The 20966-nt window shown below is 46.1% G+C and overlaps 1 protein-coding gene across 1 annotated transcript in view; it reads right to left on the reverse strand.

The window, feature by feature from the left end:
• Positions 1–20966, reverse strand: part of RADIL (Rap associating with DIL domain) — a 67903-nt gene that overhangs the window by 36287 nt on the left and 10650 nt on the right. The window contains exon 3 of the mRNA XM_067534323.1: positions 17775–18333. Coding sequence (XP_067390424.1) covers positions 17775–18333 — 559 coding nt within the window. The remainder of the gene's footprint in view (positions 1–17774; positions 18334–20966) is intronic.

Genomic DNA, 20966 nt, shown 5'->3' on the forward strand with positions numbered 1-20966 from the left:
CACAGGAAGGCACCATGTATTCCTCTGTTCACAAGAGAGCGGCTCTCTGAACTGGAGAGGCGAGCTGGGCAGTCGGCTGCTTCAAGGGACACGACTGAGGTTAAACCCAAAATGCCACCTTCCCTTATTTGGCGAGGAACTGTCCCTGGGTTCCGAAGTACATTTTTCATTTTTTGTTTGTTTGTTTTGAGTCTATTGCTCCTTTCCTTTGCTGGGAAAATGAAATAGATTGGGAGGGGAGGAGGAATAAGCCCTACGGTTTACATGCCTTAGGATTAGGACAGGATGGCTGCACAGCCTAGAGAGTTCTGAAACATGGCCCACAGCCAGCTCAGATCAAGATGGAGCAGTGCATGTTGGGATGTAGCCTCCACAGGCCATGCTTCCTTACTGGAGCGAGTGCAGAGAAAAGCTACGAGGATGATCCGAGGAATGGAAAACCTGCCTTACGAGAGGAGACTCAAGAAGCTTGGTTTGTTTAGCTTAACCAAAACAAGGCGGAGGGGAGCTATGATTGCTCTCTCTAAATACATCAGAGGGATAAATGCCAGGGAGGGAGAGGAGATATTTAAGTTAAGCGCCAATGTAAACACAAGAACAAATGGATATAAACTGGCCATCAACAAGTTTAGGCTTGAAATTAGACGGTTTCCAACCATCAGAGGAGTGAAGTTCTGGAACAGCAGGGGAGCAGCGGGGGCAAAAAGCCTAATTGGCTTCAAGACTGAGCTTGATAAGTTTCAGGAGGGGATGGTGTGATGAGACTGCCTACAATGGCATGTAGCTGATCTGCGACTGCTAGTAGCAAATATCTCCAATGGCCGGTGATGGGACACTAGATGGGGAGGGCTCTGAGTTAACTACAGAGAATTCTTTCCCAGGTATCTGCCTGGTGGGTCTTGCCCACATGCTCAGGGTCTAACTGATCACCTATTTGGGGTCAGGAAGGAACTTTCCCCGGAGTCAGATTGGTAGAGACCGTAGGGGTTTTTCGCCTTCCTCTGTAATGTGGGGCACAGGCCACGTGCAGATTTAAACAAGTATATATGGTGGACTCTCTGTAACTTGACGTCTTTAAACCATGATTTGAGGACTTCAGTAACTTAAAGAGGTTAGGGGTCTATTACAGGAGTCGGGGGTGAGGTTCTGTGGCTGCGTTGTGCAGGAGGTCAGACTAGATGATCATGACGGTCCCTTCTGACCTTAAAGTCTATAACAACTGCAATCTGCACTATGCTGTACGGGATGTGCGACCCTTGGGTTTCTGGCAGCTGGCCACTGCAGCTGCTCAGTTGGGCAAACTGTGGATGCCTTTGCCTTAGGACCTGCACAAAACCAATATTTCATGCTTTCATGGATCTACAGCAGACACTTCACTAACAAACTCTAGTTTCAGAGCTCTGCTGGCATCAGCCAGGCCTCCAAGACTGCTGCACAAAAAAGGAAGCACTTAAGAAAGGCTGTGTTAATGCCAACCTGCATTAGGAATACAGGAGGCGGGCAGTGAAAAAAGAAAAAGAGTTGAGCAAAGACTTCTATTTTTCAGCTTCTAAGAAGGTAGAATAAGGAGCTGGTGAGAACCTATGAAACATTCAACCCTGTGCAGCAGTATTAGGGATTTTATCTTGTACAGGTTGCAGGCACAAGAGGACATTATAACACATAAGACCAATACTCTATCCAGCAGAGGGCAGGGGTGTCACCCATCAATGTACGGTGTTAGGATGCAGACAATACTTGGAGTTTCCATGGTACCTTCCATCTGAGGATCGCAAAGCGCTTTATAAACAGGACTCCCCTGCACAGAAAGCATCATCCCCAGTTTACAGAGGAGGAAATGCAAGCACAGAGAGGTGATGTGCTTACCCAAGAAGCTTGTGACAAAGCCTGAACTAGAATCCATCTTCCCCAGTCCCAGGACACCCCCACCCAGAAGGCCTAGCTCCTTAGACAGAGGGAGAGAAAAGGAACAAACAAAACATTAAAAAAACACTTGACTGCATCTCTCTGATGTATGCAACATCATGGGAGGCTTCTCCTTGCATGTGTACACAGATGTGGTTGAGAAGTATCTGGAATCCCAACTTTTAGCCCACCCTGAGGCAGAAACAAAGGTTTTCTAGTCCACAAGCAGAAGGGGAGACATTACATCTCCAATGATAATTTAACCCCCAGCTTCCTTTCCTGCATTAGTCCCTACAGGACATCCCTGCCCCACATGAGATAATTAGCTCTGCAGGCCCCCATCTTAGACCTTATCCAAGCTACTGGCCAGGAGTTGCTTGATGGCAGCGCTCTCATTCACATAGGCTTTGTTTCCCTGCATACCCTATCCTATTCTGCACTTTTTACGTTGCTCGCATACATGCAACACTCAGCACCTGGGCAGTGCAGGACCACCCTTTGTCTGGCTTTTTCTTCTCCCTAGGGATACAAGCTGGCAGGCTTGGTTCTGGTGGGAGAAAACGAATTGTTCCTTTTCTGTCTAACTAGGAGTTGCTCTTGTGGGGTCAGGCTGTGGAAAGGGGACCCTGGGAGAGATTACAGTCTGTCTGCCTAAATGATTCGTCCCCCCCACCAGAGAAATGAATGTTCAGAGTTTTCTTATCTAAAGGAAAGGAAGCTTCTGTATTTACTTTGTGTAGCAAAATCAACTAGGAAAAAGCTGTTTTACTTTAGATCGAGCCCCTGTCACAGGCTCTGGTCTAACTCCTGAGCCATCAGGGAAAGATAAACACAGCTTTTTTCCTGAACGCAACAAAGTCCTTCTATAACTGGGTTATTTTTCTAACCCTCTGGTACTGTTCCCCCACTCCCTTGGTATGACAAGCATTTTGAGGGCACCAGGCTCAGGGAAGTTCCTGGCAGTTTGCTTTTATAGACCACATGAAAACACAGATTCTCAGGAGATGGGAGATTTGGTTAGATATCTGTGCACTAGGGTTTTTGGACAGTGCAAAGAATCATGAACTGGACTAACAACCCTGTGGAACCTTCTGTCGTACTTTTCATCTTCAGAGTGCTCCACAGACACTCAGCATGGCCAACACTTGCAATGTTATTGAGACAGCTGAGGTTTTATTTAAAGCCCCAGCTCCTAGACCCAAATGATTTCCAGAGAACCTCAGCTTTCCTTTAAAAAAAGTGAGTTTCTAGCGCTCGTGGTTGCAGAGAAAAGCTTGAAAGCATAACTTGAGTGTGCCCTAATGACTTAGAGACCAGAAGGAAAGGAAAAGAACCCAACATGGATTACATTAAAAAAAAAATCTGATGGGTTTTTTGAAGCCCAATTCTGGAGTTTTGAACGTTTGGAGCTGGCAATACTGCACTGATTTATTCTCTCTCAAAATGCTGTGGTGCGGTACACAAGTATCATTCCCTTTTATAGCCTGGGAAACTGGCACATCCACGGGCTGATTTTCAGGGGTGCTGAGCCCTTGAGGCTCCCTCTGACTTCAACTGGAGTAGCAGGTGCTTGGTCCCTTCTGAGGCCACGTCTACACTACAGCTGTGCCGCTGTAGCACAGCTGCTCTCTACATCAATGGCAGGGGTTTTCCATTGATGTTGTCAATTCAACTCTCCAAGAGGCGGTAGCTACGTTGACAGAATTCTTCCATCAACCTAGCCACATCTACCCCAGGGATTAGGTTGACCTCACTATGGTGCTCAGGGTGTGAAATTTTTCACAGGCTTGAGCAACATAGGGTTGGTCTTACTTTTTAGTGTAGACCAGGCTTGAAAATCAGGGCCAGGGAAGTTAAGTTTGCAGAGCACCCCATCGCCTTTGTAAGTCAATAAGGAGCCACAGATGCACCGCACCTTTGAGAATCAAGTCCCTCATTTTCCAACATGGGGGCTGAATGCTAGACTCCCAAAACCACATGCAAGTACCTCTGCAAGCAGCCTGGGCAGCTACAGCCTCACTGAAATCAAACAGTCCCAGAAGGAGTCGGCCTCAGAGCTGGGAGGACAGATCAGGAGTCGTCCCTGGTTTGTGAGAGCAGTGTTTAGAGCATGAAAACCCCAGCCCGCACATGGACAATACTGTGAACCATTGGGAGGAGGAGGTTCATACTAACTTGCTAGGACCCACCACATATTGCTTCTGCTTGTCCTTTTCAATAGGCAAAGAGAGAGTTGTCACCATGTCATTGGTCAGTTAAGGGGAGGATTAGGCATCTGGTGCACAGTGCTGACCGCTGCTTATCACACTGCTCATAACTTGTTTCATCACTGCCTTTTGCTCCCCCCGTTTGTTGTCCCAACCTGCTATCTCTTGGGCTATGCTTTGATTGTAAACTCTTTGTAGGAAAGGCTGCCTTTGTGTTGCATGCTTGCATGGTACAGTAGGGTTAGCAATACAAATATGAAATCTAATAATCAGAGCAGGAAATAGCTCGTTCCCTGCTAACGGGAGCTGTGTGTACATTTCTCCTCTGTGCACCACACAGACGATGTATTCCATTAATTTAGTGATGGCAAATTATTCAAAGGGCATAGTCAACAAACGTCTGTACAATTTGCCTTTTCAGCTATCCTTTCCGGAGACGAGACTCATCTCTTCACCATTAATTGTGGAGCCTAGAGGGTATCTGCCCTTTGAGACCCCAGTTGCAACGTGGGATCTATGCTGGATCCCCTGCTGGCAGGAATGCTTTTGAACTGTCCGTACCTGGCCAGGAGACTGAGACTATTTCATATGGAAGCAGCCCTTACGCTGTGCCACCTCACGCCTAGATTACTGCAATGAGCTCTGCGTGGGTCTGTACTTTACATCAGTCCAGAAGCCAAAGCTGCTGTAGAATGTGGCAACCACTTATTATGTTGCACTTCCCAATGGTACCACTTGACACCTGTGCTCCATGATATGCACTGGCTGCCTATTGCTTTCCAAACTGAATTTAAAAGTTAATCTTGACCAGCAAAGCCCTAATGGGCCTGGGGCCTTGTGGCCTGAAAGACCACTTCACTCCTCTGGCTAAATAGCCACAGCTGCAATCAGCAGAGACACTCCAGCTGGATCAGCCTTGACATAAAAGAGAAAGGATGCTGGCAGCAGAGCCTTCATCTTTGAATCAAGCTTTGCCCCAGGCCATTGGTCTTCCAGGCACTCTGCACGGCAATGAGTGAGCTGTCACAGAGAATGGGGGATAGATCTGTGGGGAGTTACCTGCTCTGTTTTGTAAGGGGTTCAGCTCTGTTGCCAATCAGGGGATTTAGCTGATAATTTTATTATTTTTAAGGGCTTATCTATACATGCAGTTATTCAGGAGCAGCTATTCTGGAATCACTTCACCCATGGACACGCTTGTTCTGGAATAAAGGTGCCCTTTCCAAATAAGCTTTGTCAACTTTGTCGTCACACAGTTCAACAGTTGTGGAAGCAGTGCCTGTTAGACCGCCGAGACAGCAGGGGGCACTCAGATGTTTTCAGCAGATGCAGCAAATATATATATATATATTTTTAAAGATATTTAGAATCCTGCTGGAATTCTTCCTCAGTAATAACATGTTATGGTAAATCAAGCTTGAGCCTAAAAACAACTTGACATCATCTCTTTAAATATAATAGGCTTATCCCTAAATCACCCAAGATGTGTGTGTGTTATTTAGGCAGCAAAACTGAGTAAAGTCGGCAGGAGCTAAACCCTCAGGAAAGGTTTGAAGACTGGAGCTGGTTGGCAAGAAGGCAAATATGTGTAAACAGACAAACACAGCAATGTGAATCCATTTCCCACCAGCTGTTTCCAGTTCTCGCTATGCCCCTTTCCTGCAGTGCACCCAGGGCTGTGCTCCCTGAACCCTTGTCAGTTAGTCAGCTCCCAGATGCTGAGTCAGCTGCCGTTAGGGCTGGTCGCTAGCAAAGGAGCGATAGATCAGTGTTTCCCAACTGGTGTACCATGGAATTTTTTGAAGTAGTACATGTGAGAACCAGGGAGGAGGGAGCCACCTTCTGATTGGCTGCCTTCCTCATTGCTGCACCTCCTCCAGGGGCGGAGCAACCAACCAGAGTTCAATCTCCCTCTCCTCCCCTCCTGTGTGAACAATGGGTTGGCTCCTCTGCTCCCCTCCTGCAGCCTCCGGCTGGGGGTGGAGAGAAGCCCCTGGAGCTCCAGGTGTGCCGCGGCAGAGGAAAGACTGGGCACCCCTGTGGTAGAAGACAGAAGTCCTGGGCGCTAAAGTCAAAATAAGACCTTATGCAAGCTGTAAAACTGAGCTTTAAAATCTGGGCACTAATTAGTGGCTTGAATGGTGAACAACCCCTTCCCCCACAGTGGGAAGCAGCTAATAAACTAATTAGGATAATGGATAACCAAATAGATAAAACTCTTAAGCCATCTGCAAGGTCACAGATGGAACCAGAGCCTACTGCACACACTAATAGCTCAGCAGAGGGGGCACTTCCATCTACCCTTGGAAGGAGTGTGTGGCTGGCTCGCTTGTGTCTATATACACTGTGACACAGCACTGCGTGACCAAGGGCAGCAGATGTTTTGCCCCATCCTCCCATCCCTTAAAGACTGGCCCAACAATTTATCGATCACCTACACCTTGAATGCATCTCAGCACGGGTTTGCTTTGCTGCATGTCTCTGCACTACAGACCATCCCTTACGGGGGTCTGGAGGACTTAAATCCCTTCATTCTGGGACCCAGCTTTCCTCTCTACTCCATAAGCCTGCTCCTTCCAGGAGACAAGAGAGCGTGGTGTGGTTTGCATCCTTGGGCAAAGGAGGGCTAACACACGCAGTTGCTTCAAATCTAATGTCACAGATGAATCAGCAGGGGGCATTCATGCAGCAAGCCAACGTCACAACACACATTTTTTTGACACGCTGAATGCTGCCAGGCACCAGCCAGAGGACAGGGGTCAAAGTCAGCTTCCAGCACCATGGCTCTGCCACCATAGTGTCATGCAAGCTTGCTGCAAAAGTTCCCACTAAAAATAACAGGCATGGAACATCCTAGTGCCATGGTATGATGGTTCCAGCCTCTTATGATGGGCATGCAGAGAAGAGTGTGCTCAGTTAAGGACAGTGCCCCAATAGCATTTAGGAAGGATGACAGTGGCCAGGACTTTGGGGAAGAAGACAGTCATAAGCAGGGGGAACGGGAGGAGCATCTTGGTCCATCACTGATATAGAAGCAATTTTTTTTGAGTCACAACTACAAATGTTGTCCCAGGTTCCTGCCTCCCTCGTGTATATTTAGGGTAATCAAGGGAAACACAAGCTTACTGAATCCTTTCTCATGCAAATGTGAAATGTCATGCACAGGACCGGTAGAGCAGCCGAACAAGCCTGGGTGGTGAGGGGGGCACTAGGGTGGCTAGGGGATAGGTGTGGGGCTGCTACTGCTGCCTGGCTCTTGTTAGATCTCAAGACACATCTTAGCGGATCTGGAACATGATGCAATGTTAGTAACTGGGAAGGATGGCTCAGGAAGCTGGACAGCCTGTGTTACTAGCAAGCAGGAAACCTGCTCTCAGATCCCACACTGGAGTTCCTTGTTTTCTGAACGAGTGATGTTACAGAAGCGGCTTGCTCACTTACCATTAGGGCTCATGTTATGGGCCAAACCCTCTGCTGGCATAAATTGGTGTGGCGCCCCCGACTTCATTGGAGCTGTGCCAATTTACACCAACAGAAAATTTGGCCTTATATCAGTAGCAGGTTTAAATGAGCTCACCCACTCCTCCTGGCCACTGCTTGGTGACTTGAAGGTAGGAGAACAAGTTGAACTAAAACTCCCCTCCTACCCAGACTTCCAACCCAGCCCCATCCTCCAGATCCTTCGCAGGAGAGTCCCAGACTGCAGGTGTCTGAGATGGAGCCACATGGCAAGTTGTGGGTTAGAGACATCTGGAGTGAGAGAAGAAACACAAAAAATAGCTGTGAACACAATTCAAGAGGTCTGCTTGGGCCAATTAAACAGGGCCTGCCTGCAGGATAATCAGCAAATTGTGCCATTGTATAGAAGATCTGGTGGATTCCAGACACTCGTCGCTACATCTCAACCATCTGGTTGGTTCCACTGCATTTTCAGTGTGTGAAAGGATGCCCATTATCTATCCTCAGGGCAGGGAAACGGATGAGCTGGACCTCAGCGGAAGTCCCTCAGACACAGCCACCACCTGCTGTATCACTAGCCCATTTGTCCCACGTCATGGGAGATTTCTAGTGACTCAAAGAATTAGGGCCAGTTCAGGTGGGCGGTCAAGAAGAGAACACCTCTTTGTTCTAACGCTCTCTTTCTCCTTTAGTATCTTGACTTTAAATACTAGCCCCTGCTACCAAGACATCTCATCACAGCACAGTTCTTGATGCCAAGGGGGAGGAGTTTCTTCCAAGAATTCAACACTGTTGTGCAACGGCTAGTAAGGGGGCATGAGCAAATAAAACAGCAGCTCCCTCCCTTGATGGAGACCGAAGGCAACTCCTGGATCTTCCAGCCTCAAGCCCAGGTCTCCAAAGCAGCAGCAAGATGAGCCCATCGCTAATTCCCAAGGCTTCAGCCTTGTGAATGGCTTGCAATTTGTTCCCCTTCTCTCTTTCACTTTCTTGCATCTGTCACGTAAGCCAAGCAACATTACAAACAACTTCCATGTAATGCTCTGCCACCCCCACAGCCTATACATTAATAACCCCAGAGTTTATCTCGACGCTGGGAACACTGGGCACAGCCAAACACTGCCTCCTGAGGAGATATGGAACAAGTTCCAGGACTCCCTCGCCCCCTCTCTCCTGAAGTGGAGCAGCAGTAACCTGGGGCTTTGGGAAAAGAAGTAACTGGTAGCTATGGAAAAGGGGGGAGCAATGGGGGAAACACAGCAACAAACAGCCCAGCCTTGAGCTTGGGACACAGACCTGGGAGATTTCATTCCACAAAGCGAAGCACAGCCACTTTCACCACGGCTCCCTTGCGGGGCCTGGAGGGGAGAACTCAGGCATTTTGACCAATGCTCCCTCTGGCAATAAAGCAAAAGCAGCTTCTAACAGATGAGCTATCGGGCTGCGCACTCTAACTATCACGTTTGCCTATCCAAGCCCTCAACATGATGCCTTATACAGCGCCTTGAGATACCTCAGGTACCACCAGCCCGTCTATTTTAACTGCTTCCCACAAATGGGTGGAGCTTCCATTTCCTCTCTCCTTTCCCTGCCCTTGATAAAAGGCAAGCTGTCTGACAGGCCTTTCCCACACCGACCACAGGACACATGCGGGTAAGTATTGTCTTTATTTTAACACTGGGCTCTTGATGTGACATTGTTCCTCAATACCAGCCTCCTGGGAAAGATTTGACTAGTCCCAGCCCTGCCTCCATCCTAAAGGAAGCTCAGAAGGGAATTAACCCTGGATTTGGGAAAGAGAAGAACCTGGAGACCATGTAATGAAAATAAAACAAACCAAAGTGCCTTTAGACTCGTGACAATGACCTGAGCGATTTAATCCAGCTCCTTCCCCATTTCCCTTGGGAACATTCCCTCCCTGAACCTCCACCCCAGAAATCAATATTCCCTTCCGTGGAACATGCCATTCCCCTGCTTGCTCACAGTCATCGCACAGGATCTGGCCTAAGTCTCCAGTTGTCCATTTCAACTGAAGCCATTCGGAAACGCAAAGGTCCAGGCCTCTGAAAAGCAGAGAGATCCTCATCTATAGCAACATTTACAGTCGGTGTTCTAGTGTCTGCAGCACCCCCTTGTATAGATAGGTGCCACATAGGCCAGTGGGGAAGGCTGGGGGAGTAGGATTCCACATGCTCAGCTCTACAGTGTGATCTTGGACAAGTCACTTTACCCCTCTATGCTGCCATTTTCCCATCTGTGAAATGGAGGTGATGGCAGTGAACTCGCCCATCCTGGAGTACTTTGCGCTCTATGGTTGGGAAACACTATTTACAGGTTAGCCACTATCACTGCAGTTACAGGACTCTGTTGTGGTCCCAGCTGACATAACCATCAGCATTACAAGAACGAAAGGTTAGGAAGGTGAAAGTGCATCTGCTAAGACAATCAAAATTTAGCAGCCTGCAGTCTAGTTGAACTTAATAGATTTGATGTGGTTTTCTTTCCCAAGATGGATCAACTATGAAAATTGCTTGAAGGTAAAACTGAGATCTTCCTTCCTCTATTCCTGCCTGGGAGCTTCAAGACATCTAAAGCAATATCTGTACATTGAAAGAATAATGGGCTTATTTCCAGCCTTGCACATATCATCAACTCCGATAACTTCTTATCAACTGGAAGTAACTAACTCCCATCGACTGCTGAGCTTCTCTTCTGAGCTCCACCTTCACTGCGCTGCGCTACTTGTGTAGCTGGTCTTAGTACATCGATTTCTGGATCGACTGAGCGGGTCTGCACTGACCGCTCAGTCGATCCAGAGAAATCGATCTGACGGCGGCGAATTTGCCGGCGTCAGTGTAGCCGTAGCCTAAGGAATGCCATGGCTAGGCAGACAGTGTGCGTGCATGCTCTCCAACTCCAGAAACAAAACAGGACCACGGTTCATGAACTATCTGCATTGCCTGCAGGAGCTCACAGCTTTGCTGAGGAAAACATGAGGAAACTGTGTCTAGGTTGCACCTTAGCTGAATTATTTTTTTAAGCCACCATCAGTTTTTCACCACCAAGGGTTTGTTATAATGCAAGGTTTTTTCTTCTTTCTCCTATAATTTATAATAACCTTTCAGAAGTCTGAAGATAAACTTTTTATACCTGCACCACCTGCTTCCATTGGTCAAACGTTGAACCACTGTCCCAATTAGTCTAATGAATCTTGGAATTCACAGGGCATCTTTGTTTTTTATTGTACACCATCACCACCAATAATGCCAGCATTACGCTGGGGGTAGGTTTGTTAGTTACCTGAAAAGGGACTGCCAGAGAATATGTGATAGCTGACTGCATCTATGTGGGATTTATTAGGCTTTCTATAAATTACTACTTATGGTTATAGGTGGAGCTGCTAGTGCCATCTACCATTTTAGGTTGCCCAACATTTCCCAGTACAAGCCCCCATATTCCATTGTTTATAATTTGCCGAACTTTAACCATTTGGGCTGTAATTTTCTATGCTGGGTGTCTACCTCCGTCTTCAAATTAAGTTAAGGGCAGTAGAAACAAGGGGGATCAATTGTTCTCCAGGTCTGCTGAATGCAAGACAAGAAGTAATCAGCTTATCTGCAGCCAAGGATATTTAGATTAGGTATTAGGAAAAACTTTCTAACTGTAAAACAGCGAGAGTTCTGTGGCACCTTAAAGACTAACACATTTATTTGGTCATAAGCTTTCGTGGACAGAAACCCACTTCATCAGATGCAAGACTAACAGACTAACATGGCTACCCCACTGGAACTTTCTACCTATAAGGACAGCTGAGTACTGGAATAGGTTACCAAGGAAGATTGTGGAATCCCCATCACTGTAGGTTTTCCAGCGATAGACAAATACCTCTCAGGGATGCTCTAGGTATGCTTGGTGCTGCCTCAGCGGGAGATGGACTAGCAACCTCTCAAGATCACTTCCAGCCCTTCATTGCTATGACTTTATGATTAAAGTTGCATGTGCAACCTCAACTCAATACCCTTGTGTGTATGCATTATGATTAGAGTGAAGAGGTTGGTTTTTTTTTCTTTTAAAGAAAAATGCAGGTTTAGGTCCACTGAAACATTCTGTGAATTTGTGACAAATTTGCCAAATTGTTTCAGCCAAAAAAAAAAAAAAAAAAAAAACCTGAAAAAGTCAAAATGGTTCATTTTGACATTTCCAAAATGTTTTGATTTTTTTTATTCAAAAACACCAGTTTGTGTCAATTTTTACATTGATTTTATTTTAAAAAGGTTTAAAAACTCCAAACCAAAACATTGTTTCAATGTAACAAAATACTTCCCCCCCAGGACTATATCCTCAGCTGAGTGCCACTGTCCCCAACTTTCATTCAGAGATCCATTACGGATCAGATCCTGTTTCCACTGAAGTCAATGGCAAGAGATTGATTTCTGTGGGCAGGGATCCATCCCCCAGTAAGTTACCAAGCCGAAGTTGCACATAGAGGCTAAAAGCATTTTTCCTTCGTCTCTTAAAGAAATAAAATACACAGGAATTGAGTTTATTTAGACTTAATTTCCTGCAGATGTTTGCAATCTTCAGGATTTAAGGGGGGAAAATTATCTTCCCAGGATCTCAGGAGAAAAAGAACAGGTTATGTTTCCATTGATAGTATAGCAAGTTGACAGGGTCTATTTAGAGAGACAGCCCAAAGCCCTGGAGATGCTTGATAGCAGATTCAATCACCTGCAGCTATGGAGGATGGGTTGAGAAAATATATATTAGGGGAGAAAGCAGAGGCTGAAAGGGTAGGTCCAATATTCAGATTTGATGCCTAGGAGGGGAAAGATTTCCTGACCAAAGAGTAAATAAAGACAGAACAAAGGGTGGGATTTTTAAAAGCATCTAAATGATTTAGGAGCACAAGTCCTGTTGACTTTCAATGAGATTTGTGAACCTAACTCCATCAGATGCTTTGGAAAACCCCCCATAAACATATTAGAGTTTTTACCTACTGAGCTTTTAACAGGCTGATAGTTACAAACAGGTTCCACTGGTAATCAGATGCCTCTTACACGAGGCTTGAAATTACTGACATCAAACCAAGAAAGTGTGTGTGGGCTGGGACATGGGGGAGAATAATATTCTTGAACAGACATTGGTACTGACTGCTGGACTGTCAAATTCACAGGTCACAGTATTGAAGTTCACAGTACTGAAATTGATGCTTCCTACAAGCAGTGGCAAAAGGCCTTGGAATGCTGAGTAACAAACGTCCTTAACATCAATTATTATATTACAATAGCTCAAGAGGCCACAACTGAGATCAGGACCCCAGTGAGCTAGGTACTGCACACACATGCATAATAGGAAATAGTGCACCCTGGAACTTTTAATATGCACCAGCAGGCCCAATTAATGCACAACACATTACTGAGCTTTAGAAACCAAACTGCTGTAGCACATTGCCCCTCTGTGTAGACAAGCCCTAAGAGATGATTTCTGCCTTGAATAGCCTGCGGTCTAGATAGGTTTAGAAGTTGGAGAAAGAAAATACTACTGTCTCCATTTTATTGACAGTGAACTGAGGCACAGTAAGATTCAGGAATCTGCCCAGGTCACATAGGTAATCTGTAGAAGAGCTGGGATTTGAACTCAGATCTCCTGAGTCCCAGTCCACTGCAGTAACCACAAACCCACCTTTCCTTCAATAATCAATGCCTGAGCTTTTTATTTGTATCTTTTCCTTTCTTCATTAAAAAGAAAATGTTTTTCATAGTTTGAACAGTCCATCCTTTGACCTCAGTCTCTTCACCTTCATAAGCTCTATGAAACCTCCTTCTGCTCATGAGTGGCAAAGATCTCAGACCAAGACCTGCTTGCAGAGGTCCAAGTCTGGATATTTCTGGTTCATCCCACTTGTCCCTGAGTAAATACTGAGATCTGTGACAAGCATGTGGCAGGAGCAATCCCCTTTTATCCCTTTGCATTCCACAAGCTGTGAAAAATTGAGCCAGAAGCATAAGCCACGCGGCAGGAACGATCTCATGAGACACTACGTATGATTCAAATGGGAGCGAGGAGCTCCCACCTTTACAGTCACTCTTCAAAGCTGAGAATTTTAACACACAATGGTTCTTACAGCCAGGCTAACATAGGAATAGGTGCCATCCTAGAGCACTGTACTGAATTCCAACTGCAAGGCCTCTAAGGGAAGCATTTCTATAGCTAAACTGCATCAAAGCCAGGCATTGGCTGTACTGGACAGCATGAAAGCTTAAAAGAACCAATCGGGGTCCCAGTTTTGCAATTGGAGCAGACCCCTGCAATCCATGTGAAGCCCCACTGACTTTCATGGGGCTCTCTGTAGGGGCAGGTGTCCGCCCATGTGAGCCCAGTTGTGCAACAACTATGTAAGGCTGTCTTGCAAGACACCTCAAATCTCCCATCCATATGGTTTGCTCTTGCAGACAGGCAAATGGTTCCTGGAGCAAAGCTGAAAGTAAATGAGCTGCATCCTGAGGACACATATTGGCAGCCATGTATTCTCCCTTTTGTATGTGCATGGTTTCCCAGCTCACTTATTCTGTTTACTTCTAAAAGGGGAGATAAAATGGATTAAGACTTGCTTAATGAGTGCCAAAGAAGCATCCTGAGGTTCTGGAAAGACTGGCCTCTATCTATGCAGAGAGAATGGACTCCTGCCATGGTGGATTTGGCTGCTAGGAAAGGGCTGCATTTATAGCACCACACAACACTTACAGGTTTCCTGAAACATGGAAGCCTTCCCAGGACTATACTGAAGCCGAGCGACCTGTCCTAAAAGTCCTGCACCTCACGGTGCAGTGAATCACCTCCTGCTTCCCTCTAGATTTCCTTTACTCTTTCAGTTTGGGCCTGATCCAACTTTCATTAAAACACAATGGAAAGCATCCCAATCCCCTTCAGCAGTGGATGCAGCACGCTGTTAATTCCTTCTCTGTTAGCGGTTATAGTTTTTGCTATTGTTTGTAGTATTCCACTGGGACTATTAAAGTGGCGGAAATATAGCTAGGTATTTATATCATCTGGTCCCCACCTCCATGGCACCTGTGCAGGATTGCTTATGAAGAGGGATGGACTTTGCCACCTGGCTAACAGGATTCATCACAATTCTCTGGTACAACTGCCCCTCTTCTGATATCCACGACTTTATTTCTTTTAAATAAAAATGGGCCAGGATATAACACTCACTTAACACCAAGCCTTAAAGTCCATCAGACCCTTGCTTCGGTACCCAGACCAGGCTGTCACTGTACACATATGTACAATGAAGAGCTACCAGGACATACCAAGCCCAATTCTGCTTCCAACTACATCTCTGCCACCACACTCAGTTCAGTTAGTTTGCATCAGTGTACGCTCAGCCCCACAATACTAAGACTGCATTTGGACACACCATTAACCCTCTTCTTGGCACCTCTCCCTGTAACATAATGTCCTGCTGGGCTATCAATGACAATAACAGGAAATAATATCATATCTCCTCTGCAAAAGCAGCTGTGAGAACTGCAGACAGAGAAGATACCAACCAAGCATTAGAACCATCCAGTGTTTCCTAGTCCAAGCAATATCTGATGATGTGGGGTCAGGTGCTCGATACTGCAGTGATCCAATGTATTATGAGTTTGATTTTAAGCACCCTCTCCCCCAGCAAGAGGTGTTAATTTAGGAAGGGAAAGCAGAGCCTCATTACATTTCACTTGAGTCTTTTACAAACCCAGTGATTCACAATTCATCTCCACTTTCCACCCATGGGCCCCAGAGAACCATGTGCAGTAACACAGAGTATGTTTTGGCCCACATTGCTTTTTTCTCATTATCTCTTTCATTTGATTGCTCCTAAAATTCGCTAAAGGTCTCCCGCCACTGGATAAGTCCTGCTGGAACTGTAATGAAATCAGCTAAGTGCTCAACTTGCAGGTACAGATTTTTCCCCTGATAAAGATAATTGCTATTTGGGAGTGGGAGAGAGGGGAGGCAGGGAACTCCGCCAATAGCAAAACAATCTGCAGGCTCCCGGATGGCATCATAATGTAATTTAACAGTGATCGGAGGGACAGAAAATGAGCACAGTCTAAAATGCTGACACAGAAGTTGAAGGTGAGATTAAGCATATCATATAATAGAAACACAGGGCTGGAAGGAACCTCAAGAGGTCATCTAGTCCAGACCCTCATGCTGAGGCAGGATTAAATATACCTAGACCATCCCTGACAGGAGTTTGCTTAACCTGTTCTTAAAAGCCTCCAAAATGGGGACTCCACAACCTCTATTCCAGTGTTTAACTATCCTTAAAGTTAGAAAGTTTTTCCTAATGAGTTCAGCTCCTCTGGGTCGAAACCTAAGACCCGTTCCAAGTCCAAGAGAATCCTCAGCATAGGACAGGATCCCCCCACGCTCCTATGGATGTTACTGGAGCCTCCAGGGTGCAGCTGGCTCTGTGGCAGCTGTGCCTACATTGGCTCCCCTTAGCTGTGGATCCACAGTCACGTCTCACCATCAGAACTCCCCTTGCATGGTATTGCAGGGGAAGGCTATGGAACACAGCTCCGGGTCACATGGAAGGTGTGGAATTCCTAAAACTGACATCCTGCCCTCTTGGACAGTGGAAATTCACTGATTCCTCTTCCTATCAGGCCTTCTGGATCCTCAGGTGCATGGGCACCAGAACTGGCACCTCTGTACGGCCCTTTGACAAAGCCCAGGGTACACCAGATTGTGACCTTTCACCTGTTTCTGGGCAGACTCAATATCACATTACAACAAACAAACTATTGTCAGCTCAGGAAAGATCTACAACGCTCCCAGGGCCAGATCTTCGGTGGCTGTAAATTGGCATAGCTCCACTGATGTGGAAAGGATTAATGTTAATGCAACCATGCCCATTTACACCAGCTGAGGACAACAGCGCTATGTCTGTTTACATCAGCTAAGGATCTGCATTCCCAATGTCTAAAATATGAGATTCAGTAATCACATGACCCTGTCTGGTTTAGGGGGACCATTTATGATATTATTTTACACCAATATTTCAAAATTATAATAATTCATATGAGATATGCCCTGTCAGCTACCATTAGAAAGGTTATAATTTGTTAAGTATGATGATATTATTTGTGTGTATGTGCCATATTTGTATTGGAAGTTATGGATATGTCTAATATATCTGTATTTCAATTTGTGCTTTGTTTCTGGGTGACACCCCAGACAGGATGACAGCAGCAAGAAGCCAGTTTAGTGGCCCATCAAGGAAACTCACAGGTACAATGAGCTCAGGGAGAGAAGACAGGGCTACATCTGATGAGTCACCAGGACATGTAAGAACATGACCTGTGGACAAGGGATACTCTCTGAGGCTTTTCCATGCCGCCAATGCCATGTGCTGAGGGTTTGTGTTTGAAACAAGACACATGGCAATCCACTATAAAAAGACACCTGCACCACATCCATATTGTCTTCAGTCTTCATTCCGGCTTCCTACCTCTGGCCCAACTCATCTGCAACTGAAGCTGTGAAACAAAGGACTGAGACCCATACAGATACTGGATGAACATCAGAGGGACTATACAAACCTGCAAATGCCACAATTTTACTGAAAACCTGATATATATGGATTTTCAATTCATTTGTACATATCTGATTGTTTTAACACCTTTCACCTTGTTTGTTTCTTTCCTTTTATAATAAACCTTTAGTTTTAGTTACTAAAGGATTGGCTGACAGCGTGGTATTTTGGGTAAGATCCAAACTCATATTGATCTGGTACTATGGCTGACCCTTTGGAGTCAGGAGAACTTTTTGGTTAAGAGCACACAGTTGTAATAACTTATCTCTTTACTGGACCTAGTGACTGAAATGCAATAAAGGGGGCTGTATATTTCTTGTTGTAGCTTCTTGATAACCAGTGTGAGGGATCAGAAGCTGTGTGTGTGACTGGTGGGGGAGTCTAATTTCAGTGTTACCCACCAGTGCTGGGAGAATCTGCTCTCCTTTTGCAGCCTGCCCTGACCTTGGCATTTTCAGGTGGCTGCCCTGGGCATGGATGAGTCACACCCCCTACAAACTACATCACCACCACTAGTCTGGCACAACTCCTCAAAATTAAGATCCGAGAGCTCACCCCAGGGCTCTGGCTCAGTTCAGCATTTATATATATGTAGCTCACCACTAGTCTCTTACCTGCTGTGATCGTGTCTATATCCCTCGCAGCCAGCTCCTCCACCTCTGATCTCTTCCGTAGCTCCAAACGCCGAGAGAACCCTTCCCTGGGCTTCCACAGGTCCTGGATCAGAAGGGGCTTCTCGTTATCACCGAGGACCCGCAAACCTTCTGTTTGCCACTGCTTCTCAGAGCCGCCGAACATCCCGATGACATCACACAGCACGTAGTGGCCAGCGTCCACCTTGCTCAGCCCATAGCGCTCCAGTGCCTCCTTCACTAGCTCCTGCGCACTTGAACTCCCCGTGGCAAGGACGCTCTTGTAGTTGGTGCCCGCGCAGATGTTGCCCCCAAATATCTTCAGGACCCCAGGGGCCGACACCTGAGTGGAAAGTTCAGCTGGGTCGTCGCTGCTTGTGACGGGGAAAGCTGACACCGAGCTGCGGTCCTTGTAGCTCAGTGTCCGGTACAAGACCTGAGAGAATATCCGGCTCTGACGCTTGAGCTTGTTTTTGGAAGGTGGGGACATGGTGGATGAGGATCCATAGAACATAGTGTGTGAGGTCGTCATGGGACACAGCTGCAGCGTGAACAGAAACAAAAAGGCAAATCAGCATTTTAAAGCCCTGAAGGGAAACGGAGATAATAGCAAGGACATGAGCAGAAACCTTCAAACAAACTGGGGCAGGACTGGCTCCAAGATCTCAAGCCTGGACTGTGGCCCAGAGGGGATGTGCCATCATCTCTGGAATGGCAAGAAAAGTGCAGGAATGGTGCTGCAAGTTTACATGTGTGACACAGGACAGCAGGAACCAAATTTATCCATCAGCTCTGAGATCAGTGGAATTACCCCAGAGATGAATTTGTCCCTAGGAATTTGATCTGGCACTATACTAAGCACCCTCAGTTTATAGATCCATGGGTATTTCTCCTGGCTAACCAGGAGCGTGGTTCCCTGCAAATGTTCTGAGAGTAAGAGAAAAGCAGACCCAAGCAGTTTTGTTACACTAAGAACACAAGAGGAGATTGAGACACAGAGATCTATTGGTGCCAACTGGCAAGGGCTTACTGTTCTTTACAACCAACTCCTGTCTCGGACCTGACAAATTCACTTCACCTAATACACTGCTCTCATGGTATTTATCCATAAAGGGTAGTATGTGTGGTCTCTACTGAAAGCTTTTAACTTATCGATACTCGTAATCATTGCAAGATGTATATGCATGATATTTAAAGAATAATGCAACTATACTGAAAATTTTGCCCTTATGATCTTGGAGTGAAACCGAGTCACCGGGGAACTACATGTCTCAGTGATGGCCCTTTCAAGCGGGAGGGAGTTGTCACCCCTCCCTTGTTAGCCAATCACAATGTATTGCGCAATTGTTCACTGTTGCACCACCAAATAAAAGTCAATGGAAAACCCTAAAAGACAAACTATAAACATCAAAACCATCCTGAGGGGAAAAGGGACAACAAGACAGAGAGGGGATCACCCTGTCTGTGAATAAAGACAAAAGACTGATGCAGTATCTCAGGGTGGAGAAAGACACTCTGGATGTATTCATTGAGGAGCACGGAGTAGCTCCTTGCGGCTAGGAAATCTTGCAGGAGACTGAACTTTGCAGTGAGAATCTACTTAATTAGACAGAGAAAGTAACTATTAATAAGCGTAGGTCCTAGTTTGTAACCATTTGTTTTCATCACTCACACTTGTTTCTATTTGAATCTATAGTGTGTTACAGGAGCAGTAGACTGATAAAACTGAGGAACACTGTTCCTCTGGGATGTGGGATTTCTGTGGGTATCCAGAGATCAGGGGCTGAATACCGCAGGGGGACACTATGAAGGGAGTTGGTGATTAGGGTGAATCTATTGTCAACCTGCAGCACAAAGGCAGGGCAGGAATAGCCCAGAGGACAGTGGTTGAGTGGCTGACAGGCTGGTTGTGTTAGGAAGCTAACACCCAGCTGGCACAGGCAAGACTCCCTTGTGCTGGAGACAGGTGGCAATACCGTGACTCACAGCCCTGCGTGCCCTGAGAAGCATCACAGAGACCTTTCCTGGTGAGTGGCCAAGACATCAGGAGCCCCGTTCACTTACAAGTCATGAATCAATTCAACTTGCAAAGGTGAAATGCAAAGCTCAGATGCAAATTAAGTCAAACCTGGAGCTCTCTGTTGAATACCTCTGCTAACCAAGAGGCAGCAGGCACTGGAAAAAAGCAAGTTGTCATTAACCTTCCTAAATACTTCACTCTCCTCCACCCACACCAAATCTTCCGGCACTTCCTGGTTCCCTAAGGACATTCCAAAGTGCATCATTCTGTAACATCCCTGACCCCGCATCCACATGCGGCCACCGGACAAATGAAATCACGGTTGTATCAGCCATTCCGCAGCATTGCCAAACAAGGGCTGCCTGCATTACCAAACCAGGACACGGTGATGTGTGGCAAAGTGGGTGATAACCCACAGGAAAAATTCTTTGCTGATGCCCGCTCTGGCCAGTTAGTGGGGGAATTTGGCACAGACTTTCTGGGCTTGTCTACATTTCAGTTTTGCAGCTCTGATTTTAAATAAAAAGATTTATTTTTAAACTCACATTAGGACTTGAGTGAGATCTGGCAAGGGACAGCTGGCAAGAGAAAAGCATCTTATGCATCTACATCAAGGCTAAGCACAGCTGGAAATATCCTAAGGTGCTGATCCTAACTTTATGAATCACCCTACAGTAGGAGGACAAATCAGGATCAGTCTCTGGTAGGCCAATGATGTGAATTTTTCCCCTCCAAGAACATCTCACCCATTCACACAGACTGTTGTATAAAAATCTGGGTACATATTGTTATACAAGTCATCAACTTTAAACCAACAGCTGATTTATAACAGGATCATTCCTACCAAGACATAGATAATCCTGATGAGTGAATGGATACACAATTGCAGCTGTTGGTATGTGAGTTATGGCCGGACACATGCTTCCCTAGCTTTAAGAGATTTCAGTAAAAGTCCCAACACCACCTCGTAGCTGAATAGCTTAATGATGCCAAAAGCAAATGTAACCAGGCCAAGCAAGGAGGGAGCATTTGTTCCACAACTTGACCCACACTCTGAAGTAACCGTGTGTGACATGACTGCTGGAGAAAAGTGTGGGGCTGAAAGCCCTGGCAACTGCAGGCTTCTCTTTATCCCAAAACAGGTACAGCACAGA

Source organism: Emydura macquarii, unplaced genomic scaffold (assembly GCF_026122565.2).
Source record: "Emydura macquarii macquarii isolate MOO-44397 ecotype Brisbane River unplaced genomic scaffold, CSIRO-AGI_Emac_v2 contig_3390, whole genome shotgun sequence".
In the NCBI taxonomy this organism is placed as follows: Eukaryota; Metazoa; Chordata; order Testudines; family Chelidae; genus Emydura; species Emydura macquarii.